The 25,685-nt window shown below is 39.1% G+C and overlaps 3 protein-coding genes across 3 annotated transcripts; 1 reads left to right on the top strand and 2 right to left on the bottom strand.

Annotated features, from left to right (window-relative positions):
* Positions 1 to 1,753: 1,753 nt before the first annotated feature.
* LOC134671870 (allergen Tha p 1-like) lies at positions 1,754 to 10,832 on the bottom strand. The gene is made up of 3 exons (XM_063529727.1): positions 10,707 to 10,832; positions 6,025 to 6,191; positions 1,754 to 2,592 (listed from the first exon to the last, which is right to left on the bottom strand). Exons 2-3 carry the CDS (start codon positions 6,188 to 6,190, stop codon positions 2,444 to 2,446), a joined length of 315 nt encoding a protein of 104 aa, XP_063385797.1. The 5' UTR covers position 6,191; positions 10,707 to 10,832; the 3' UTR covers positions 1,754 to 2,443.
* A 2,330-nt stretch (positions 10,833 to 13,162) lies between these two features.
* Positions 13,163 to 15,234, bottom strand: LOC134671869 (allergen Tha p 1-like). Its single transcript, XM_063529726.1, has 3 exons — positions 15,063 to 15,234; positions 13,982 to 14,170; positions 13,163 to 13,351 (listed from the first exon to the last, which is right to left on the bottom strand). Exons 2-3 carry the CDS (start codon positions 14,157 to 14,159, stop codon positions 13,200 to 13,202), a joined length of 330 nt encoding a protein of 109 aa, XP_063385796.1. The 5' UTR covers positions 14,160 to 14,170; positions 15,063 to 15,234; the 3' UTR covers positions 13,163 to 13,199.
* Positions 15,235 to 23,123: 7,889 nt separating this feature from the next.
* On the top strand, positions 23,124 to 25,482 carry LOC134671865 (ejaculatory bulb-specific protein 3-like). The gene is made up of 2 exons (XM_063529723.1): positions 23,124 to 23,316; positions 25,242 to 25,482. The coding sequence occupies exons 1-2, from the start codon at positions 23,142 to 23,144 to the stop codon at positions 25,427 to 25,429; spliced, it is 363 nt and encodes a 120-aa protein (XP_063385793.1). The 5' UTR covers positions 23,124 to 23,141; the 3' UTR covers positions 25,430 to 25,482.
* Positions 25,483 to 25,685: the final 203 nt, after the last annotated feature.

Below are 25,685 nucleotides of genomic sequence, written 5' to 3'. Positions count from 1 at the left end.
GTTTTACTCCATTTTCGACTCGAAAGTGTCTTTGTGTGACGTCCGTGTCTTTAACGGACCAATCACGGGACTCGCTCACCTCGTCCTCCGCACCCCAGTATTTTTGGCAGCATCGGTTTCATGAAATAGTATATATAGTCTAGAGGATTCCTAGTCTATGGTTTAGGGTTTTAGAGGTACCTCGAGACGAGAGAAGAAGAAGATAGATGTTTTGTAGTTTTTGGGTAGGCTAGGTTGTATACTTAACACGTTCGCGGACGCTCAGTCACACCAGTTGGACACCTAAATTTTGTATGGAAATATTGGGACTGTTATAGCATTCCTGTCACTACAAATATATCTTTTAGGTTTGTATATGACGCGTAATGCTATGCAAGGCGGATGCTATGCAATCCGCGTCAATATGAAGTATATTTTTTATACGCTATGTGACAACAAATGCTATACAATTCGGATGCATAAGTATGTCTGTCACATGACGTAGTCAAGATGGGATTTTATATGACATCGCATGTTATAGCATTCATACATCGTGCTCGATGGACTTGATGGCTGAGACTTCTGACTTCCTAAGGGCGCGATTTTTGCTCTAAAGACTCATTTGCTGACCTCTTCAAACAATTTTCTTCTTCTGTTTTGTTCCCTCTTTGCTTATCATTGTAATATTGAGTCCATCTCATACATGCCCCATGCCAAGCACGTTCGCTGTTCATTCGACCTCAAATTATGTGATACTACCTACAAATTATGCGTTGGAGACCGGCTCTAATCTAAAGGCCCAGTCATGGGTCTCATAGCATGTTGTAGAGAGCCGAGTTGCAATGTTGAGCTCTCTTAAAATGAGAGGTTTGTTCTTCTAGCTGTCCAAGGTATACGCAGCATTTTACGCCAACACTACTTCTCAAAAGTGTCAATATGTACCGCATTACACTTTTTCAGTTCCCTGTAACTGTAACGCACCGCCGCGTTAAGTTCTGGACGTAAAGCGTCCACCACTTTTCCTGTCAAGCGATGATTCACCCAACTTTATATTCTTTTTCGGATGCATGTGCACCAAATACAAGGCATGAAATATACACAGAATGATACCACAAATGCGTGTCATAAGGTGCTTACCTTGTGGGAGGTGATCATCGAGCGCCAACAGGCTATAATTCACAATTATATGACCAAAACTATGACTAGTAACGTAATTATTTCAATAATAGGTATACACATTCATGCCTCACTTTTTCACATTAATCGTTATCAAAATTTTACTGTAGCGTAATTAACAGCAAGTAAACACGTTTGTTTATTAAAACACAATGAAAAACTTAAAGAAATTGTAAGAAAAACATTAATTACGATTTTATAAAAATACGTCAAAATCGCTATCGCGCACGAAATTGACCCAAATTACATGTGTCCACTCCCAGACGCACCTGCCGGGCTACTAAGGGAGCTGCCATACAAAGACGAATGCTATAGCATCCGCGTCACAGAAAGGGGGGCCAATTTGGAGACGTCACAGGATAATTTTTAACTTCGATAAAACTATGTAATATGGCAGTACGCATTATTTGACTCTGGTGACTGGTAGAGGAAAAGTTGATGAATAATATTATACTGTGGTTAAGCGGATTGATAAGCATTTCAACGAAGAAATTTAAAAAGAATAACGGATGCAATAGCAGGCGCGTCACCAGGAGGAGTACAAAAACGGATGCTATGCAATCCGCGTCCGCGAACGTGTTAATTATTATTAAAACACTTGAATAAGTCCTTTTATTGATTAGCCAACTTCTTGCTCGGCGTATGTACTAAAACAAATTTAACAATGTCGAACTTTTACATTTAATACTACATTTTTAACATAAAGTTCTAAAACATTATTAGAGGGGTTTCACACTGCCCGACCCTATATCAGATGTCGGATACGAGTACAAAAAAAGCAAAAAGTGCCATTTTTTTTATACATTTAACCTCTTGGCTCTTGGGGTTCACTATCCTAATAAATACTACTATTTACTTACCTACAAATCACCTCCAACGGCGTAATTTAAATCTAAATTAAATGGAACAGAGTTGCTTTTGTTTTCTTTCATTCGATTTTCAACCCAAACAAATTCAACTTTATTTTCAGTCCATTTGATTCAAATTCGATTGCCAATTTTCCTTGTATGGTGGGCTGCTAGTGGTTAATTATTGTTTGTTGTTCAAAAGAAAGCGCCAATACAAAATAAAAGAACTTAAAACAGGGCGTTTTCTATCAGTTTTTTTTGGCCAATGTCATCCGATATCGGATCGGATAGCGTGAATCCGCTCTTATCCTCTAGCCGCCCATACGTCAAACCTTGCCAAGCAAAATGAAACTTTGATTCATTCGACACAAAGTTCAAATTAGAATAGAATAGGAGACCTTTTTATAGCTCTATGGGCGGCTAGAGGTTATATTTATCATTTAGTAGGGCTTAGGGAGAAACTTATTGGAAAGCTCCTTATAATCCGCGGGGTATCTCTCCAGAAACTGCTTCAAGGTCTTCTCAAACTTCTCCTTTTGTTCAGGGGTGCACCCTTGGCACTGGCTCTTGACAAGTTTAGGCAGCGTATCTGTAAGGAAAAATAAATATTTAAATAAAACAAATATAAATATTTGAAATACCTACATACGTACTAATCTTTCGAAATAGTTAGGTATACATATAAATTATTGTTAAAAGTGTTAATACTAAAAAGTACGGAACCCTTGGTGGGCGAGTCCAACTCGCACTTGGCCGGTTTGTTTTAATGGTTGACGCCTGCGCAATTTCTTTCGATACACGTTGGACGTTGGTGACATTGCTATTACAAACCTATTTTCAACACAACAAAACCCTATAATAATGTAGGTAGGGTTTACTCGGGTAATTCCGAATGTCGAAAACTGTCGGATAATTCCGAAAAGAGACTTTTATTATGATGGAATTTAGGGTGATTTTCATCTGAATTTCGGAATTATCCGACATTCGGTATTACCCGAATACACCTTACTTAGGTATATTTAATCAATGGTAAGAAAGTACTTATGTGTATTTTTATCTAATTCGTTAGTACCAATGTATATTTTGAGACGCGATATTTGTATGTATTAATATAACACCAATTATTTAGCATTTACAGGCACATAAAGTTCAAAACATATAACATATTAGCTACGAAACTACATCTTAGACGCCCAACACTATATAAAGTCCGAAGTCATTAGATTTAAATACAATTCTACATATCTACACTAGATACTACATATACGAGTACATCTATGCATAGTTATAGTTTTACCTCTTCCGCCCATACGTCAAACCTTGCCAAGCAAAATGAAACTTTGATTCATTCGACACAAAGTTCAAATTAGAATAGAACAGGAGACCTTTTTATAGCTCTATGGGCGGCTAGAGGTTAAGATCAGTTGGAATTTTGTGATCACAAAATATTGTTAATAGGTACCTACCTACCTACTACATCTAATAACATTATTAGGTAAACATTATGAACCATTAAAGTGACCCGCTATTGTATTGTAGTCATAAAAACATTTATTAAACCAAAGTTTAGTAGCGTAATAGATGTTTTTATGAATTATAAGATTTAAGAAACTTTAAAGTACCTATTAATCTTATATTTTAAAATTTTAGCATTGTTCATGACCATGCATCAACAGAACAATTAACCGGATTTGAATAAAAGCGAATTGCTTACCAATGAAGTATCCCTTGTATATTTTTGGACGTACAGTCAGCAGCAATAGTTGCTAAGCGGGCGAGATGTTCAAAAAAGACCTCTATGCAACTTTATTGTTAAGAGAATAAGAGCGTGTCAAGGTAATTTTGAGCACCTCGCCCGCCTAGCAACTGCTGCTGCTGACTGTACAAATTGTACAATACTTACATATCACCAAACATGCCGCCAAAATAGCGGCTAATAATTTGTGTGAGTTAACCGTTGGGATTTTTTAATACAATACATATTTTAGATGTAATTTATATTATTACGCTTCAATATGTTTTTAGTAAACCCATTATTATAAGAGTAGGTACCTATAAGCTCCAATTATGTTATGCGTAAGAAGGGTCATCAAACGTAAAAATTTTAGTCAGCACTCAGATTTTCCTCTACAAATAATACGATTAGAAGGAAAATTATGCGATAGCCCCGTTACCTTACCTTTAACATTATCATATTCATCACAGGGCTTTATGTCCATCAGGCATTCAAAAAGGAATTTCCATTCGGCCTCATCTGCTAGCAGAGCTTCAACGTCTACTGATGAGAATAAACGCTGGAATTCTTCGGACGGCGTTCTATTACCTGTAGGTAGTATCTGTTAGAGGTTTAATTGTCCTAGCCTTCAACTAATCCTGTACGGATGATGGTCGTTCTTGCCTACGTGACAGCGTGATAAAACGGTGTCCGTCACTTTTTATCCCATGGTGTTAAAAAGTGACAGTTATTTTATCACGTGGATAAAGATGGATAAAGCCATCCATAATACGGCTGCTGGTCAATTTCGTATTGGCATGACATTGTGATTGGCAATATTTACGGTGTACCTACCTACTCTTGTTTAACTTGGTGAAACGCTCATCTGATATAGATTTTGTTTAAATATGTTAAATTACCCGTCTATGCGTACTTTTAACATATTGGTATTTGAAGCGCTGGTGGCCTAGCGGTAAGAGCGTGCGACTTGCAATCCGGAGGTCGCGGGTTCAAACCCCAGCTCGTACCAATGAGTTTTTCTGAACTTATGTACGAAATATCATTTGATATTTACCAGTCGCTTTTCGGTGAAGGAAAACATCGTGAGGAAACGAGGAAACCGGACTAATCCCAATAAGGCCTAGTTTCCCCCCTGGGTTGGAAGGTCAGATGGCAGTCGCTTTCGTAAAAACTAGTGCCTACGTCAAGTCATGGGATTAGTTGTCAAGCGGACCCCAGGCTCCTATGTGAGCCGTGGCAAAATGCCGGGATAACGCGAGGAAGAAGAAGGTATTTAGGTACTCTTGGATAGAGTCAAAAACTGAAACTGCGAAGGCTGAGGGTGAGGGCATTCTCTATCTCCTCCGACCACCCTAAGGCTGAGGGTTGCCACTTTCCCGAATGAAGGTTGAGGGAGGCGATGGCTGAGATATGCGTCAAACTCGTGAACGGGTGCTGTTTGTGGAGACTGGTCTGTTTAAGCTAACACGAGCTATTATACTTAGTAACTTAATTTTTATTAATTAATTACAGTGAGACGCCTCATTCTGTTCTCGTATGTTTCTTTTCTCTTAATGAATGTATTAATTATACAGGATATTTACTCTTGGAGACCCTATACATCTCTAAGGATAACTTGATAAACTATATAATCTTATAGTTCTGACACCTAGAGACATTTACACCTCTAAATATTATAGATTTTCTTTCGTGTGTTTTTTTATCTGTATTTTGTATGTAATTCGACATTAAGAGACCATATACATCTCTTAGTAATTGTAATACGTTAGATTGAATTGTTAGTTTTATTTTATAAAATTGTTGATGTTATTATTTTGCTTTTATGTAAATTCAATGTTGACGTGTAAAAGTGCCCTTGTGGCCTATTTGCTGAATAAATGTTGATGTTTGATGTTTGATGTTGAGCACGTTTTTGATGTCCTTCGGAAATCAGTCTACGAATCAATACCGTTAACATCCTGGTACCTACTCTTTAAAAGACTCAGGTCCGTTGAACCTAGCGGGCTGAGCACAAGCTTGAACTCCTACAGTCACCACGCTAAGAAGCCTATACCTACCTTTAACTTAACATGCTGGTGCTGCTCTTGACAAGACCCACAGTCCATGGGCAGTCAAAGGGCGAGTTTAATTCTGACCTACAAAACCATGAAATCCATACCTTTTACATTCTGATACTTGTCACAAAGGCCACGGTCTATGAGACAAAGACGTTCACCGTCAGTCAACAGCACCGAAGGCTTAGTTCTGAACTCCTACGGCCACCACAATGTATCCATAATTCCATACCTTTTATAGCCTCGAACCCGTCACAGGGGCCGCGGCCCATTAGGCAGTTGAAAAGCATCTTCCACTTGGTCTCGTCATCCAAGAGTATTCCGGTGTCGATTTCCACGTATTCTACCGCCGCCACGGTCGCCAACAAGCATCCGAAACACAGGACGAGTACGCGCATTCTGGAGAAGTTTAAAATTAAAATAAATATATTTGCTCTTATGCCTGTCCTATAGCTTTGGAGCGTCGGCTGCATACAATCTTGCTTTTCATGTTCTAGACAATTGAAGGGATGTTTACAAAAACAACATAACTGCTTAGAGCGGTTGACACTTTTTTAAGAACATTGTTAATCGTTTCAGGTGTCAACCAATGTAGTTAGTTACGAGTAGTATGTTGTTTTAGTAAACATCCCTTCAATTAAAATAGAATTTGTCCCTCATAGGTGAAGGGGCAAAATACCATTATTTTGTTAAAGCACGTTGGAACAGTAAATATGATGTTTAATTGTACAATCAATGGTAACGTCGTATGTTAGTGTAAATTGGATTTCGAACAAAGCTAAAAAGTGGTACCTTTTTTAGGGTTCCGTACCCAAAGGGTAAAACGGGACCCTATTACTAAGACTTCGCTGTCCGTCCGTCTGTCCGTCTGTCTGTCACCAGGCTGTATCTCACGAACCGTGATAGCTAGACAGTTGAAATTTTCACAGATGATGTATTTTTATTGCCGCTATAACAACAAATACTAAAAACAGAATAAAATAACGATTTAAGTGGGGCTCCCATACAGCAAACGTGATTTTTGACCAAAGTTAAGCAACGTCGGGCGTGGTCAGTACTTGGATGGGTGACCGTTTTCTTTTTGTATTTTTTTCCGTTTTTTTTTGCTTCATGGTACGGAACCCTTCGTGCGCGAGTCCGACTCGCACTTGCCCGGTTTATTTATATAGTTAGCTGAACAGAAAGTGTGTGTGAAATTGTCTGGTGTTTAGATAACTTTTTCTGGCTAAACAAGAAAACCAAAACATCATGTTATTATAAAGTACCTTCATCTCATCTCATAAGAATATATAATAGTAGTTTTCGATATAAGTGCGAGAAGTATGTCATTTTGCACGAGTACCGAGGTCAAGACTCGGTACGAGTGAAAATTACACTTCCGCACGTGTGTCGAACAACGTTTTTTAATACTTTCGATTTTTCCGGTAATATACTGTCACTTGCAACGGATACCTTTGCTTTGTTATCAGTGTCGCGTTAAATTCACTCCAAAATCGTCTGAATCACTCATTTTTCTTTAATAACTGATACGTAATATGATACGTTTGTGGCAATTACAAACATAAAAATCACTTAAATGTTGAATAAAAAAAGGCGTAGAGATGGGCGCCAACGGGTAAATACCGGGAAAATACCCAAAACTACCCAATCTACCCGATATTTACCCGTATGTACCCAAATTGTTGGGTATTTAAAATTAGTTCGTATAATTGAAGAAATTCATTATATAACTAAGATATATCAATATTATTATCGTATAAATATGAAAATAAGTTAAAATAAAGTATACAAATCACAATCTCACAACTTTTTTGTACACAATTAATTTTTTTTCGTGAATTTTTTTGAATACCTATATACCTACTATTTTTTAATTGTTGTCATATTTTGGTTTTGATATTTCTACATTTTATTTTATTTATCGTTTAATACAGTAATTTTTTCGTTAGGTATATGGCCAAATTTGATTTACTATAACCAGTTTGGATGAAATTTTGTGTGTATCTAAATTGTTTGATCTCAACCAGATCCCGAAAATGAGGATTCGAGAGCCACATTAATCCGCCACTTTACCGAAAACTTGCCAGAAATCAGCACTGACGAAATCGAGATGCTCCTCAGGCAGCTTAAAAATGGAAGAGCCCCAGGCGAGGGCGGCGTTACGAGCTTCTGAAAGCGGGAGGTAAACCTGCACTGAAGGAGCTCCAGAACATCTTTAACGCCGCTCTTTTCGATGGGAGAACTCCAGAGGTGTGGAGTAGGAGTGTAGTCGTGCTGTTCTTCAAAAAGGGAAATAAGGCCCTATTGAAGAACTACCGACCCATTTCGCTCCTAAGCCACATCTACAAGCTGTTTTCGAGGGTCATCACGAAGCGCCTAGCACGAAGACTCGGCGAATTTCAGCCACCGGAGCAGGCCGGATTTCGAGGAGGATACGGCACCATAGACCACATCTTCATAGTGCGGCAGATTATACAGAAGACTGAAGAGTATAATCGGCCCCTGTGCTTAGCATTTGTGGACTATGAGAAAGCCTTTGACTCCATTGAAGTCTGGGCTGTTCTGGATTCCCTACAGCGATGCCAAGTCGACTGGTGATATATCCAAGTGTTGAGATGTCTGTACAACGCAGCTACCATGGCCGTCCAAGTCCAAAACCAGCAGACTAAGCCTATCCCCATGCATCGTGGTGCGAGACAAGGGGATGTGATTTCCCCCAAATTGTTCACAAATGCATTGGAGGATATGTTTAAAACGCTCGACTGGAAGGAACATGGTATTAACATTAATGGCGAATACATCTCACACTTGCGATTTGCGGACGACATCGTCACCATGGCTGAGACGTTGCAGGATTTAGAGCATATGCTGACCGGTCTAGCTGATTCTTCTCAACGCATAGGTCTCCGGATGAATTTGGACAAAACAAAAGTTATGTTCAACAAATGTGTTGCTCCGGGACCTATTTCAGTACAAGGGGCTGTTCTCGAGGTTGTTCAGGAATACGTCTACCTCGGGCAAATACTGCAGTTAGGAAGGAACAACTTCGAGAAAGAGTCGAATAGAAGGATACAGCTGGGCTGGGCAGCTTATGGGAAGCTGCGTCGAGTCTTCACGTCGTCAATCCCACAGAGTCTGAAGACAAAAGTCTTCAATCAGTGCGTCCTACCCGTGATGACATACGGAGTCGAAACGTGGACACTCACGGTAGGGTCAGTCCATAAATTCAAAGTCGCTCAGCGAGCAATGGAAAGGGCTATGCTCGGAGTCTCTCTGAGGGATCGTATTCGAAATGAAGTCATCCGTCAGAGAACTAAAGTCGTCGACATAGCCCACCGGATTAGCAAGCTGAAGTGGCAGTGGGCCGGTCATATTAGCCGTAGAACCGATAACCGTTGGGGTAGTCGAGTTCTCGAGTGGAGACCGCGCATCGGCAAACGTAGAGTAGGACGCCCTCAGACTACATGGAGCGATGATCTTCGCAAGGCGGCCAGCAAGAGCTGGATCAAAGTTGCCGCAAATCGTGCTCAATGGCGTGCAATAGGAGAGGCCTATGTCCAGCAGTGGACGAGAGTAGGCTGATGATGATGATGATGATGATGAAAACACAATATGACCCAGTAGGTGGCACTGCTATCGGTATATATATAGCCAATAGTGTTTTCAAACAATCCAGGTACCGGTTGAAATATATACACAAAATTTCATCCAAATCGGTTTCAGTCAGTAATTTAATATTAGGTGATATACCGACAGCAACGCCACCTACCGGGTCCAATAGTTTTTCAAACCATCCAGATACCCGTTGAAATATACATATATAATAGTCATATACACAAAATTTCACCCAAATCGGTTTCAGAAAATCGAATTTGGCTATATACCGATAGCAGCGCCACCTACCGGGTATAATTGTTTTTCCCAACCCTTCAGGAACCCATTGAAATATACACACAAAATTTTATCGTTATCGTTCCAGCCGTTTAGGAGGAGTAGAGTGACAAACACACGTATTGTAGAACGTATGTTTAAGATATTAAGCATTTGTCAATTTTCTTAGTCAATATAAATATTATACGTTTTATATAACTACATGAGCATCAAAAAAACTGTTATTTGCAATATTTCCATTAAATGTACTACTCCGTTTCCAACTTTTATTTATACCCACTCATTTGGGTAGAAAAGGTAAATACCGGGTAGATTGGGTAAATACCCGATAAATACCCGATATCTACCCCGGGTATTTACCCGCCGCCCATCTCTAAAAAGGCGGGAAGAGAATAAAAAAGTTTTACTTTTAATTGCCATTTTTTTTCAATGGGGATTCTGTTGTCACTGTTGTCAGCATTATGGCAATTGAAGAGAAATTGTATTATTATTTCAGAACATATAATTATGTAAAAAAACATAAATCTTTTTTTATCTCTTTATATTGATATACTATCTAATTAATTACATTTATATTCTTAAGTGCAGTGTACGAACGACAGCTTCATTCAATCGCGCGTTGTTCAAGTAATATACTATAGCGGGTCTCGAATAATACTCATTTATTTAAAAAGTATCAACCAGATTACTTTTTAGCACTAGTGTAAAAAAATCAAACTTTACGCACGATTTGCAGCTACAAAAACTAAACTTTTTGAGCAATTGTATTAAAAAATACGATACATATTTTCATAAAATTTAACCGGAGTAAAACTGGTTCAAATTGCAATCGTTGTAGCTTTGTTCAAACCTACAGTGACCTACACTGATACTTAAAGTCAGGTTTTAATTTATGAGGTCAACATTAAGCTAGAACAGTTACTAAGTATAACACAATTACAATAATAGTTTATTGTTTAACTACTTCTGTCATATTTTGAATAAACGAAAATAAGAAAATGACTAAATCCAAAAAATACTTACCTGATCTAAGATAGATAGTGCCTAACAAAGTCTTCAGGGTAATACTAGATTGATAGGCATTGTCTAGCTTATATAAGTGCGGGACGTTAGCTCATCTAATGAGAATGAGGAAATATTCCCGTCTCACGAACACCATTGTGATACCTTTTAATTCAAATAATTATCAGTAGGTACCCCTACAATTGTAAGAGCGGTTTCAGATCGATATTTTTCTAAGCTTGTACTATTGGATCGTGCTTCATCGCGGTGTGGTGGTTAGGCTTATATGACAGGAGGATTTATACGAGCATATAAACGTGACAATGCTTCTAAATACGGCTTACGATGCATGCATGTACCACAGGAGCAATCCTGAGGGCCTAACGGGAACCACTTCGTTCGTCGATCGTTGTAAATTACGATTTCCGATTTTTGCGGTGGACCTTAATTCCTAATTGTTTTTTTACTCGATCTATTCGTTCAATTAAAAAAATATAATTTTACTAGAAGCGTCTCTGCTTAGTTAAAATATATTTTTATAGTTAATGGTAGCAAAGTTATAATAATTATGTTAATGGTAGCAAAATTATAATAATTATGTATAAGCAGGTGTGGCTCCCTCCGCGATTTCGTCGCTTTGCTACAGGTAGCTAAAGGTACATCCGTTCCGCCCCAATTTTGGGGAAAACTATAAGCCGCGCGTGGCGCTGTCGCCACCTAGCGGCCATATCTGTGCTGATCGTAACAGACGCGTTTTGTTAGAGAGTGAGTCTTCTGTACCTAATAGTAGTATTATTTATTCTGTGGTATAAGTAGTATAAGTAGTTAGGTTTACTTCAGAGTATCAGATGCGCTCCCTACGAATTTACAAGTTCTAATCGATACCGACCGAAATCAAGACCGTAAAACAGCTAGTCTGAATGCGCTTTAAGACTGAGTAAAAGTAATGTTTATAATCAAATTTAAACTATCATCAGTCATACTGGCGCGTGGCGTTTAGATTAAAATATTAATCATCATCATCTCAGCCATAAGACGTCCGCTGCTAAACATAGGCCTCTCCCTTTTTTGGGGGGTGAATGCCATAATCGCCAAGCTTGGCAGGCGGGTTGGCGATCGCAGTCGAGTACAGCGAATTTGAGGGACGCTGCTGCCCGTACACCGGTGGTCTTGGACGTGGTTTAAGGACATACCCGGGTCCTGGACGCAGTTTAAGGACATACCCGGGTCCTGGACGCAGTTTAAGGACATACCCGGGTCCAGGACGCAGTTTAAGGACATACCCGGGTCCGGGGATTAAAATATTACGGTTATAATAACGGTGACATTTGGATGTCAACTGCAGCTACTATTATGACATTCATTTTGTCGCTCATTTGAGGAAATTACCAGATGCAGCGTCGGTAACAATGACGTTAAGAGTAACATTCCATTTCCAACGACACCTGCACTACTGTCAATTTTACTATGGGAATTGACAATGAGAGCGACGCGTTCAGTACCGGTAGTGCAGCTGCGGTCAGAAATGGAATGTTACCCTTATTATTAGTTCGAACGCGTCGGTGTTAGTGTCAATTTTCATAGTAAAATGAATGATAGTGCTGCTGTCGTTGGAAATGGACTGTCACCTTAACGTCGCACGCAGCTGCAGTTGACATCCGAATATTACCTTTATTCGCGTCACGTGTTTTGTCGCGCGCGCTAATTTTAATGTGACTGACATGATTCCAAGGTCTCCAAGTTGCTACTGTTCATTAAAGGTAAAGAATAAAAAACGATTAAACGTCGAATTAAATTTATAGAGTACGTTTTTGAATTAAACATAGAATACACAGGGCATGTGGCATTCAGATTGGGCAGTCTTCGTAAGTGCTCACAACCACCTTCTGACACTTGGTGCATATACGTGCATTGGTTTGCGCGATTTCGTTATAAATAAATTTAGACATGTAGTGATACAATCTTTTAAACTTCGTTTATTCGATGTGTAACCACCCAATTAAAAACAATGTAAAAATCATTTTATTTAGATAATTGATTTCTTATCCAACAAATTGGTTGTGATATCAAATTAAAGTTCAGTCACAATCATTGCAACTTTAAAACTAAAGTGTCATTCTATGGAACTTGCTAACTATGTAAACAAACCGCCAAATTGAAATTGTCTCCGACTGATGAATTTACTAGTGACTTTTGTTGTGTGTGTCTGCGCCGGTCCGTCACCGTAAACGCAAGCTCCTGATGACACTCCTCGGTACGGAGTGAAACATGTCGAGCGTTTTTCGACTTAAAATACGTGAGTGACCCGTTCTTAAGATATTTAATATGACTTTTGTTTAGGTGCATATGTAGGTAGTTAGCATGCTCCATACAATGACACTTTATCAAAATACATAATAATTTCCATTTCCGATTTTTTTAGCGCAAAATACTCGTAAATTCTTAGCAGCGAGAACTTCAGTTAGCCATTTGAGTAACAGTGCGCCCTGAGAGTTCAGAAAATAAATAAGTTAATTATAATTTCTGTTTCTTCTTGAACATTTGGTGTATCTGCCGCCAGGTGTCGGGGTATTTGCTCTTGGTGGCACTGATGTATGTGCTGACCACCACCTTCTGGCGCTCGGTGCAGTGCGCGCAGCGGTCCACAGCGATTTCCGCTGCTAGCTCTGAAAACAATAGATTTTTGATGAAGTGTTTTTGACATATTGGGAATATTTCTGGTTTGGAAGAGATCTTCAATACCTATCTATCAAAAAATCAACAGTTTTAACTCTTTGACCACGAAAAACGTTAACTGACGCGTGCAGCTACAGCCTAATATTAATCTTTATGGATTCCGACAAGACGTTGCTTATTATATCATGAATGAATGAATATGGGCACAAAACAAAATGAAATGCTATTGGATTTTAAATCTTACCAGTAAAATATAAAATATTAAATGCAATAGCATTTCATATTGAGTTGAACAGTCGTTCATGATAAGCAACTATTAGGTTCACGATGATGCGCCGCACATAGGCAAATAGGCTGTCGAATCACTCATGATATTGACCTAGCACGAATTTTAAGAGTTATGTCTCTGTATCTTTAGGTATTTAAATAAAAGTAAACAATATCTACCCTCAAATGTCTCCTTAAGCCAGTTGAGGGTAGATGAAAACATTACACGATCAAATAATGTAGGTTAAAGTCAGGTCGTTCAGTGACTACCTGAAAATGTAAAAATTGTTTGATTATTTTTTATTTTTTTTAAAGATACAGACTGTAAGTAAAGTTAGTACAAGTAACGTTACCTCTCACTTCGTCCCAATATGGGCCGCAATCCCTCCTTCCCAGAATACAGTCGTTTACAGCTTTATGAATGTCTTCATTGGCCACTATGTTCTCTATCTCTATCCTGTCGTATTTCTCGTCGTAGGAGTAAGCGAGATGGGCTCCAGTACAGACGAGTAGAATTACCGAGAATTGCATTTTAAATGATTCTGTAAACAATGGAATTATTATATTAATTAGTAGTTAGCCTCTGCCCTTTGCAACATCTTTAAAGTTTAAATGCTTGTTATGAAAAATAACATGATATATGTAAGGTACACAAGCAATACATAATAATAAGTAGGTAGGTATTACCTATAGGTACTATTTGGTAGTGTTTAAACAAAAGTTTGCATCGGAGTAAATTATTACGAATACTTAGTTATTTTTGGATTTCTACCTAAAGCAAGTCCCTCGTTTAAATATGGGAAAATAATTGCTATATCAGCAAATTCATTAAAATACACGCTTGTATCATAGTTATTTTTAGCAAACATTGTACCAAAGTATAACTACAAAGTTATACTTTAATACTATTACTACGAAGTTATAACTACACTCAATATTCCACAAAACGAAAGACACTGCTTCAAAAAATATATTTTAATCCTTGCTTCCTTGCTTAACCAGAAACTTATATATACCTATCTATAAGCTTATTATACATATAAAATATTGACTTGCAAACATAGGTAACCAAAAGTTAAATATACTTTTTCTTTTCGATATATCTGATGATGTACATAAATGTTACTGTTTTATAAACATACACATTTTTGTATTCGTAAACACAATCAGAAACGAAACAAAGTACAGTCGACGTCAAAGATATGTTTACACTTTTGCACTTACTCCTCTGTAATATGACTACGAATGTACCTATATATAAGAAAAGCTTACAAAGAAGAAAGTGCCATGAAATGGCCTCATCACAACATATTGCTGACGACTTTCAGCGCTGATATTCCGATGAGAGCATCAAGTGAGAATAGATGTTCCTCTTTTGTTTACTTAATGTAAACACAGGCATTTTTTTTGTGGTAGTAAAGATTGTACACTTACATTTTATTTCCTTAAAATTTACAGTCACTGGCACTACAAACACGTGTCAAATACACAATAAGTGGCATCCATGTAACCCGCAAAACCGTTTATAAATGAAGATGGTTGAGCTTTGTCACTCCAACTCCATGCTGAATACATTATTCGACTGCGTACTTACAAATACAAAAAAATATATACATATATTAGAACAATTAAAGTAGAAACATTTAATTTAACTATAACTTGCTGATGGCACGATTATAGCACTTAATCTATTGACGCAGTGACATTATACCATGGCTCATTACTTGATACCCTATAGACATTATAAGTAACTAATGAGATTAATAGACAAACTAATTCTATTCATTTCTTAATGATGGTAATTTAATATTGAACGGGTAAGCCGTCAGATGAAATTGAGGATCTGTTATCTAAGTACTCAAAAGAAAAAGCAAAATGAATAAACGAAACCATTAGCACAGATTATATAATAGTTCTTACGAACAGATACTTATCTCTCAAACAAAACGCAAATACCTACCGTTTTGATACCTACACAAAAATACAATGGAGTGACCTTCAATGCTCCGCTCCCCGCACCGCGCGCACCGGCACAACACTAGGGTTGCTGACACTTAGAAATGATAAATAAATACCTAATTAAACAGCGGAGTGAAATAAAAGGAAAGCTAAATCTTTAATTATACCTAATATTCCAATTATGACGTGTTTGCGAAATAGTCATTTTAAAAGGTCATATGTCCCTGCAGTAAGCGCAGTGTTTACGCCGTTTTATAAACCGCGCAATAATCCCAGCAAGAATTAGTTTAATGTTACACATTAAAGAAAAATAATAGGAACCCCATGAATGAATACAGGTAATTAATTATAAGTTAACCAGAGCAAAAATGAGTAGGCACTTTCCGGTGTAAAGTTAACTTACTGTCGTTAAAATAAACATTTACCAAAATAAATTAAAAATTTGCTACCTATTTCAAATAGATAGATATCTAAAACTATACATTTGTCATACATAATAAACATTACATGTTTAATTAAAGAAATTCAATAGTAGGTAGGTACGTAGCTTGTAACTATCGTAAAAATTGACAGTGCGGCGCGCGGTGACGTGCGGTAAGCGCGTGTGGCAACCAACTGGCTTGCTTTTCTACCGTGAACGGGAGCAGATTCGTAGGTATAAATCCGAGCTCGCGCGGAGAGTTCCATAGGCCTGCCATTAGTTGATCAAATACTGTGTTTTTTTTTACTGAGTCGGTGTCCGTGTTAATATTATTTACCTACATACTTTTTTTGCTGAGTTTTTTTTTGTATTTTTTTCCTAGTTTAAATTTTCTGAAAGTACTGAATATATTTGAATGACTGAGGTATTTATCAATTGATCTGTTAGCTCTAGTAAAATGCAAAATATTTTAACTAGGTAACTACAAAATGGCGGCTATAAATAAGCTGCATAATATACCATACCTATACCTAACATTACTTCATGCGCTTAGGTTTAAACCTAACACAACAAATGCCTAAGTAGAATTGATTTAATACATAATTGTAGGCAGCATATAAACTGAGGCATGTTATGAACATAAAGTTAAAATGTTGCTTTATTGTACCTACCGTCATTACAGTAATTGCATCATTTTCGTAACGCACGGCTACCTACCTAGGAAATTAAAAAATATTGTTATGGAATGAAATACCTACTCTACACTAAGAAGGGTACATCAATACTCGTAGGTATGACACGCATGTGTCACTCATTAATTAGTGAACTACTATACCCAAGACCAATAAAAATGGGTTACATAGAAACTAAAAAGCGACTACGGTGCCTTAACATAAATACGTTTTCTTCTCTTCCCATTAGTCCTTATTAAAAAGGACTCCTTTTATCAAGGAATATTCTCTTTTAAATCCAAAGCTTTTTTATTTATCCTTCACTTGTTTTTGTATACTTTGAACACATACAGGGTGATTCAGGAGACATGAGCAGGATTAACACTGCGCATTTCGTAAATTTTAAGCAACTGCTTCGTATCAGTATTAGTGAGGTTAACGTGAATTATCTAGTCGCGTTGAAAAAAAAAAGTTATTAATTTATTTACGACATGCATGGTCACCCTAAAATTAGAATACTAAACTACCGATATTCTGTGTCAAATTAAATGTCATCACGGTCTGGTTACTTTTGAAAAGTCGTATCTCACTCAAACTTGACAGTTTATTTTCTTCGTAATCAAAATGCTGTCATTACGTTTAAAGAGGTTTTATGTTTATTAATTAAGTCTTGTAGGGTGACTATGATTGTAGAGATTTAAATTTTCCCTCACCAAAAAATAAAAAAATAGGAAAAAGTGTGGTTGTTTCACCTAAATACGACGGTGATCGATCAATTATCAGTAACTGAGTGTGCAGGATTAGTCCTGCTCACGTCTCATGAATCACCCTGTATGAATTCATGAATATGTAGGGTAGGTATGCTGAAATAAGGTGCTGATTTTACCGTGTAAAGGGTACGCTTGGAACGCCGTGCAGAATTCATTATACTTAAGAATAAAAAATATTTCTCGGGCTTATTGCTATCAACATAATGTTAGGCACTTGTTTCACTGCTAATCTCCTCGAATTTCCATTGTATACTTAAGGGCTCAAGTCTATGCGAGAACTCGCATGTGAGTTTCATTACATTGCGGTTTTTGATCGGTCGGTTGAATTGGACTTAACCAACAGTCCGCAATGTAACTAAAATCGCATGCGAGCTCGCGTGCCGTCTAAATCAGCCCGTTAGCGATGTTAACTATTTGCCTTCTCGAAGGTGTAAAGGTGACATTCTGGTGGCGTCTGCTGCTGCAGACGCGTTACTAATGTAGCGTTACGACACCGAGAAATAGTACTTGTCACTGGCCATTTCAATATTTTAATCGCGTCAGTAATGTGACTTATAACGACAGTGACGCAGTTAATCAAAGAAATTGACAGGCAAATTTTTCATTTCATTCTGCAGCGGTAACGCTTCTGAAGTCGCCTTACGACTGTCATCTTTATTTGCGCAAATAAATATGTTTATGTGTTTTGGTTTTTCTTTAGGTAATTAGGTAATAAGAAAAGAGATGCAACACGAGTATTATCGTCAATACAGAATGACGTTTTTTTTACTGATAGGTACCTAAGGACCCGGGTATGTCCTTAAACTACGTCCAAGACCACCGGTGGACGGGCAGCAGCGTCCCTCAAATTCGGTGTACTCGACTGCGATCGCCAACCCGCCTGCCAAGCGTGGCGATTATGGCATTCACCCCCCATCATGATGAGCACAATAAAACCACGGCCCCGAGGTTCCGGCGACCCCCGGTGCTCTGGCTATGGTAGCGGTCAGGGCATTAGCGGGGTCAGGGGTGCTAAGAATCTCCGGCAAAGATTCGGCTACCCGCCCCGACGACGACTGGCCCTGGTAACACACAACATACGCACTATGAGGACTGACGAAAAGATCTGCGAGCTGGAAGAGGAACTGAGCAGGTTACACTGGGACATTGTAGGGTTATGCGAAGTCCGTAGAGAGGGGGAGGACACGACAACCCTGAAGTCTGGTAACTTGCTCTACCACCGGGAGGGCGACCAACAGTCCCAAGGTGGTGTCGGGTTTCTCGTTCACAAGTCCCTCGTAAACAACATAATAACCATCGACAGTGTGTCGAGCAGGGTGGTATACCTAATACTCAGAATATCCAAAAGATATTCGCTGAAGGTCATTCAGGTATACGCACCGACCTCGTCACACTCCGATGATGAAGTAGAAGCTATGTATGAGGACGTAAGTAGGGCCATACATACTTCTAAAACCTACTTTACTGTTGTTATGGGGGACTTCAACGCAAAGTTGGGCAAGAGAAGCGGGGATGAGTTGAGAGTGGGGCAATTTGGGTATGGGCAACGGAACCCTAGGGGTCAGAGGCTGGCCGACTTTCTGGAGAGAGAGGAACTCTTCATGATGAACTCTTTCTTCCAGAAGCCGCCTCACAGGAAATGGACCTGGATGAGTCCTGACGGTTCCACGAGAAACGAGATAGACTTCATCATGACCGACAAGAAACGGATATTCAGTGATGTCTCTGTGATCAACAGGGTAAAGACCGGTAGTGATCACCGAATCGTAAGAGGCACACTGAATATCAATATTAAACTTGAAAGGTCCAGTCTGATGAAGTCTACGCTCCGACCTACTCGAGCCCATGTTCAAAACCCCGAAAGCTTTCAACTCGAGCTCTCTAACCGCTTTGCTTGCCTAGAGAACTTGGCTTCAGTGGACGAAATCAACGACGGGCTAGTGGAAACTGTCCACACAGTAGGGTGTAAGTTTTTTAGACCCCGCCGTAAAGATAGACCTCAGAAATTGACCGAGCAAACCTTAAACCTCATGGCTGAACGACGCTCGCTACAGTTGCAGTCTCCCGATGACGCGGAGTCATATAGGCAGCTCAATAGACGTATATCTAAGTCCTTGCGACATGATCTGCGTCTCTTTAATACTAACCGTATTAAAGAGACTATTGAGCGAAAGGCTCCAAAGTGTTCGCAAAGGACAAGTCTATTGGGCAAAGCCAGCTGACAAAGCTGAAACGGGAAGATGGCAACATAGCGTCGAGCAAAGCGGAGGTTTTAGGTGAGATCGAGAGGTTCTATGGACAGTTATACACTTCGATCGCAAAGCCCGTTGACAGCTTGGTAGGAGATCCAAGAGCCAAGCTGTCCCGACATTATACCGAAGATATCCCGGACATCAGTCTGTACGAGATTAGGATGGCCCTGAAGCAGCTTAAGAACAACAAGGCGCCGGGCAAAGACGGAATCACTTCAGAGCTTCTGAGAGCGGGTGGAACACCGGTACTTAAAGTCCTCCAGAAGCTCTTTAATTCCGTCTTGTCCGAGGGCATAACGCCTGAAACATGGAATAGAGGCGAGGTGGTGCTGTTCTTCAAAAAAGGTGATAACAACCTATTGAAGAACTACAGACCCATCATGCTTCTGAGCCATGTCTATAAGCTGTTTTCAAGGGTCATCACGAACCGTCTCGAACACAGACTTGATGACTTCCAGCCTCCCGAACAAGCCGGTTTCCGAAAAGGCTATAGTACCATAGACCACATCCATACGCTGCGGCAAGTTATACAGAAGACCGAAGAGTATAACTTGCCATTATGCTTAGCGTTTGTGGACTATGAGAAAGCCTTCGATTCGGTGGAAACATGGGCGGTGCTTGAGTCTCTTCAGCGATGCCATATTGACTATCGGTACATCGAAGTGTTGAAGTGTTTGTATAGTAACGCCACCATGTCGGTCCGAGTACAGGAGCAGAGCACGAGGGCGATTCCATTGCGAAGAGGCGTAAGGCAGGGAGACGTTATCTCTCCGAAACTGTTTACTGCCGTAATGGAAGACGCCTTCAAGCTCCTGGAATGGGAAGGACTTGGCATCAACATGAACGGCGAATACATCACTCACCTTCGGTTTGCCGACGATATCGTAGTCATGGCAAAGTCGATGGAGGAACTCAGCATGATGCTCGATGACCTCAACCGAGTTTCACAACGGGTGGGCTTGAAAATGAACATGGACAAGATGAAACTTATGTCAAATGCCAATGTTGTGCCCATCCCAGTCTCTGTTGGGAACTCGGTACTCGAAGTTGTTGACTCGTACATCTACCTAGGACAAGTAGTCCAATTGGGTAGGTCCAACTTCGAGAAAGAGGTCAACCGCCGAATCCAACTCGGTTGGGCAGCGTTCGGGAAACTACGTAATGTCTTTTCGTCCGACATACCTCAGTGCCTCAAGACGAAAGTCTTTAATCAATGTGTGTTACCAGTGATGACTTACGGCTCCGAAACGTGGTCTTTCACGCTCAACGAGCTATGGAGAGGGCTATGCTCGGAGTTTCTCTACGTGATCGAATCAGAAATGAGGAGATCCGTAGACGAACTAAAGTCACCGACATAGCCCACCGGATTAGCAATCTGAAGTGGCAATGGGCAGGCCACATTGCACGCAGAGAAGATGGCCGATGGGGTCGAAAAGTGCTCGAGTGGAGACCACGGACTAGCAAGCGCAGCGTAGGACGTCCACCCACAAGATGGACAGACGATCTTGTTAAGGTCGCCGGAAGACGCTGGATGCGGGTCGCTTCCAACCGGCACGTATGGAGGTCCAAGGGGGAGGCCTATGTTCAGCAGTGGACGTCTTATGGCTGAGATGATGATGATGATGATGACCTAAATATGATTTGGTAAAAGCTAAGAAATTCGTCTAGTTGTGGACGTCTATTCTCCATACAAAAGTAGTCCCTATTTTCATTCATTGACATTATAGACAAAATTTTACCAAATTTAGTGTACAGCTTTTAAATAAGTGTTCCGTGAACAAAGTTTTGTACGGAACACTAAATAAAAAATATCTGAAATTCATCTTTCAGGAAAAAGGGGACTAGGTTTGTATGGAAAACCGTGCCCTTTCCTCTTAATAATTAAGCCAGGTGTCCGAGTGGTGTTGCGGAAGAGTACTTCGGCGTTCCTGGGACCTCGCCGTCAAGCAGCGAGGCGGCAACAGAGGGGTTTTAGTGGGTAAACCTGGGGTCTCACGCATTAGCCCACAACAGGGAGTCCCACATAACCATTCTGGCCCGACCCCGCGCCGGGTGGTATGCGTAAAGCATTTCCCCTCTTTAAAAAAGGTGTCCGAGTGGTCGGTAATGCCCAGTACGTCGTGGAGTTAGACCAAGAACAGTCTGCAACAATTTTGATATATAGCATACACAGTGCAAGTGTTATTTATGAGTCATTATTTCATTGAAGTTTGACGTTTAAAATAAAACTTGCACTGCGAGTGCTATCAAAATCGTTGCAGACTTTTCTTGGTTTAACTCTATTATCTTTAAACTTGCCTATGTCATTATCAAAAGAGTTGACAACAGGGTGTCAACTATTGAACATGTCAAACACTGGGATGTTTATCATACAAGCACATGAACACTTGCCTAAAATTAAAATTCATTCATCATGATAGCGTCAGCTATACCTACCTACTTATATGTAGGTATCTACTTGGGCTTCATGTATGATAGCATCTGTAGGTAAAATACATAATTTATAACCACCAAAACCTACACGTGGGAAACTTGTAACGATTTTAATACCAGATAAGAGAAAAATTCCATGTAAATATATACATATATGTTTTTGTACCAACCAATTCCTCAAGGTCACCTGTAGGTAATGTTTCAGCAATTTAAATGGCAAAACCAAACCATTATTTCACGATTACGCTACGAACAAGGCAATTTAATAAAATTTGGATAAATAATGAATTTCCGCCGTATTTTGATATAAATAACCCAAATCGTTGGCAGAATTTGTCTTTCATCTAAACTCTCCTTGCTGGAAGTTCAAAATATTGGTAAGAATATTCGAAAATTAATTATTTTATAATTGTCTCATGCATATAGTATTACTAATCAAAAGAAAACAAAGGCCACTAAAAAGTCCAAGATGTTCAGATTTTTTTTTAGTGGTCCGCAAAGATAGTTAACGTAACCTAACTGTTATTTCAATTTGGCAAACGAGGCACCAAATTGATACCCTGTTTTCACGTTGTACTTTTCACATTACGTTCAAAAAATTTAGTAGCCTCTGTTTTCTTTTGAGCAGTATTATTCACACCTCTTTCTTGAGGGGTTAATTTAGGTTAACCCGGTTAACATTTTGACTTATGTATTTGTAGAAAAGGGATAAAACACAAATTAACCAACTGAGGTCTGTAAAGTTTTATGAATAAGGGGGTTAATTTATCTGTACTATTCTTATTTGTTCTGTATTATTTTAAATATTGTAGATCCCGTAAGTTTGTCTATCTGACCTGACTGAAGTTTTCCTCTCATCTACTCGAAGGTTAGCTGGAACAGATCTCTTATAGGGATAAGTTGAGCCTTTGTATTTCCATTACTGTAAACCTGTGTTGTGTACAATAAAGTGATTGCTATTACTAAGTACTGTACTTATCCCTATGTAGGTATCAAACATCCTCGCTATGAAACTCCTCGTGTTGATCGCGCTGTTCTCCCCGCTGGTGCTCTGCTACGACACCAAATACGACTCCATCGACGTGGACAAGGTGCTGGCTGACGAGGCTCAGTTCACCGCCTACGTCAACTGCATGCTTGACAAGGGACCGTGCACGGTGGAACACTCCGCTGATTTCCGAAGTAAGTTTCAAAATTGTGTTTCGTCTCCTCTAGCTGTCACTGTTGTCGTCGTGCCACTATAATCGACATGTATTTTGTACCCAGTCGCCATCAGATATATCAGAACTACCAAGGTGCTAACAAATATCTGAACACGCCTCTATTGTCATGTTCAAATATTTTTGAGCACCTCGGCAGCTCCGATACATCTGACGGCGACTGTACATATAGTAAACGAGAAACTGTGGTAGGTATAGATTCATAGAGAATATAAGGTAACGGCGGCTATTAACGCGGGTATCAAAATCGACGTCTAACACCGCGGTGTTTAGAAATACGCATTTTGCAAGCAAACAGATTTATTCCCTAAGAAATAAAGCATACACAAAACAAGCTCATTCATTGGTCTATCGTGCCCATTAGTGTGCATTTATGTGAGGGTAACAAAAAACTCGCGATTCGTCAGTTTGTGCGACGGCGGCGCAAGAGCCGGTTATTCCATACAGACGCGTGACGCCACAGTTAAGTGCACTCCAATCTTACTTAGTGTTTTACGTAATAGTTATGGCAAATAAACTAGTGCAATGCCTTTTAAGAGGTTGTGTATTGTTTTCTACACGATTTTGAATTACTTTTAACTTAGTTTTTGACCGGGAAATACGTTTAAAATGGAAAATAAAATACAGCGGTGATAGGCGCCAATTACTTCTGTGGTAAGTAATTCCGTGGTATGCCACGGTAATAGAAAAAGTGGTAGTTTTGTTATTTACTCTTTAGTTTTGGTACAAATTATCAGTTTTATAATTTCTTGTATTTATTCCAATATTGATCTATTCACGCTATTAAAGAGCTATTTCCGTGGTATGGAAAGTATTCAACTAACCCTTAATTTTTAACAAAAACTTCAGCACCGATTTCCTTGTTTCTATGGGAACCCTTAATCTGTCAACTTTTTTTTATTTTGAGATAAAACCTAAAATTTACTTGCCGGTTATGTGATTTTCTCTTTACAAGAAGCTTGTAATATACGTGTTTGATTTTATTTGAAGAACCATCTGTGTTTTATTCTTTTTATGGGTCGGAATTAGGTTTAATCAAACTCCAAATTAAGCCTATTACCGATGGTATGATCAGATTACCCTCGGTGATAGAATGTATAGAAATCTATTACCGACCCAGACAAATATCGAATGGGTCGGTAATAGGCTCTTAAAGAGTTATCTATTACCGAGTGACTATTTGGTATTGTATTTTTGGTATTTTTAAACATACTCCTATAGTTTTATTTTTTATTTTTGTGTCATTATTAAACTTAATGGCACAAACATAATATACAGAACCCACGTCATTATTATTGTTTTAACCCTCGGTATTAGGTTTCGAATTTTGAGTTTGGTTTCTATTAACGAGTGCAGAAAAATCACGCCAATTGTACCCTCGGTAATGAAAGCTCAATTCGCGATAATAGAATCACAGCCTGTCCCTTGCCACGGTAATAGAAGAGCGGGTCATTTTGGCTTCAAAAAATATTTTAATACATATAATAAGCCAAAATGAATCCAAAAACGTGTGAAACGGAAAGTTCATTAAATGCTCTGATGTAAAAAAAATATTCCTGGCTGTTAGACAGCATTGATACCCTTAATTTATGGATCTCTTTTGAAAAGTTCCTTAACTACCACGGTAATAGGTGCCTTTACCTTATCTATAGGTACAGTCACCTGCAATAATTTAATAATCTTTTCGAGGCTCGCAATAATGTGACACGCTCTTATGGCTCTATAAATACGATCATGTCAGATATTTTTGCGGCCTTCGTTGTGTAACATATTATTCCAGGTGACTCTACAAAAGTTTCTTCTTTAATAAAAGGTATAAAATTAACTAGGTACACAGGAATCCACATCTCTCTCGAACCATTTTTTATTATTTCATATAATTTCCAGAGCTGCTTCCTGAAGTAGTCGCAACTGCCTGTGAGAAATGCACAGATCTTCAGAAGGCGAACATGAGGAAGTCAGTCAAGGCTCTGCAGGAGAGGAAACCGACCGACTTCGCGGAATTCAGGGCGAAGTACGACCCTAAAGGAGAATATGAACATAAATTCGCCGCTTTTATAATGGAGACCAAGTAAACTCAAAACAATAATGCACCGTCTGCTATCTTCCTTAAGAACCCTGTAAAGACTATGGCTCTTGAAAATCCTGTGACTACAGTCAGAGCTCTTTAAATGAATGTAGGCTAAATGGTCGGCAATGTAAGTTTGAGCTACGTTAACCTCTAGCCGCCCATAGACCTATAAAAAGGTCTCCTGTTCCATTCTAATTTGAACTTTGTATTGACAAAATAAAATTTTACATTTTACTTGGCAAGGTTAGACGTATGGGCGG

This window comes from Cydia fagiglandana, chromosome 16 (assembly GCF_963556715.1).
Source record: "Cydia fagiglandana chromosome 16, ilCydFagi1.1, whole genome shotgun sequence".
Classification (NCBI taxonomy): domain Eukaryota; kingdom Metazoa; phylum Arthropoda; class Insecta; order Lepidoptera; family Tortricidae; genus Cydia; species Cydia fagiglandana.
This window is presented reverse-complemented; position numbering and strand designations above follow the sequence as displayed.

Coding starts and splice junctions, on each gene's coding strand:
- LOC134671870 (XM_063529727.1), bottom strand. CDS start 6,190: ATGCGCGTACTCGTCCTGTGTTTCGGATGCTTGTTGGCGACCGTGGCG. Junction 2,593..6,024: donor CGGGTTCGAGGCTATAAAAG/GTATGGAATTAT, acceptor TTTTCCTTACAG/ATACGCTGCCTAAACTTGTC.
- LOC134671865 (XM_063529723.1), top strand. CDS start 23,142: ATGAAACTCCTCGTGTTGATCGCGCTGTTCTCCCCGCTGGTGCTCTGC. Junction 23,317..25,241: donor ACACTCCGCTGATTTCCGAA/GTAAGTTTCAAA, acceptor TATAATTTCCAG/AGCTGCTTCCTGAAGTAGTC.
- LOC134671869 (XM_063529726.1), bottom strand. CDS start 14,159: ATGCAATTCTCGGTAATTCTACTCGTCTGTACTGGAGCCCATCTCGCT. Junction 13,352..13,981: donor ATATTGGGACGAAGTGAGAG/GTAACGTTACTT, acceptor TATTGTTTTCAG/AGCTAGCAGCGGAAATCGCT.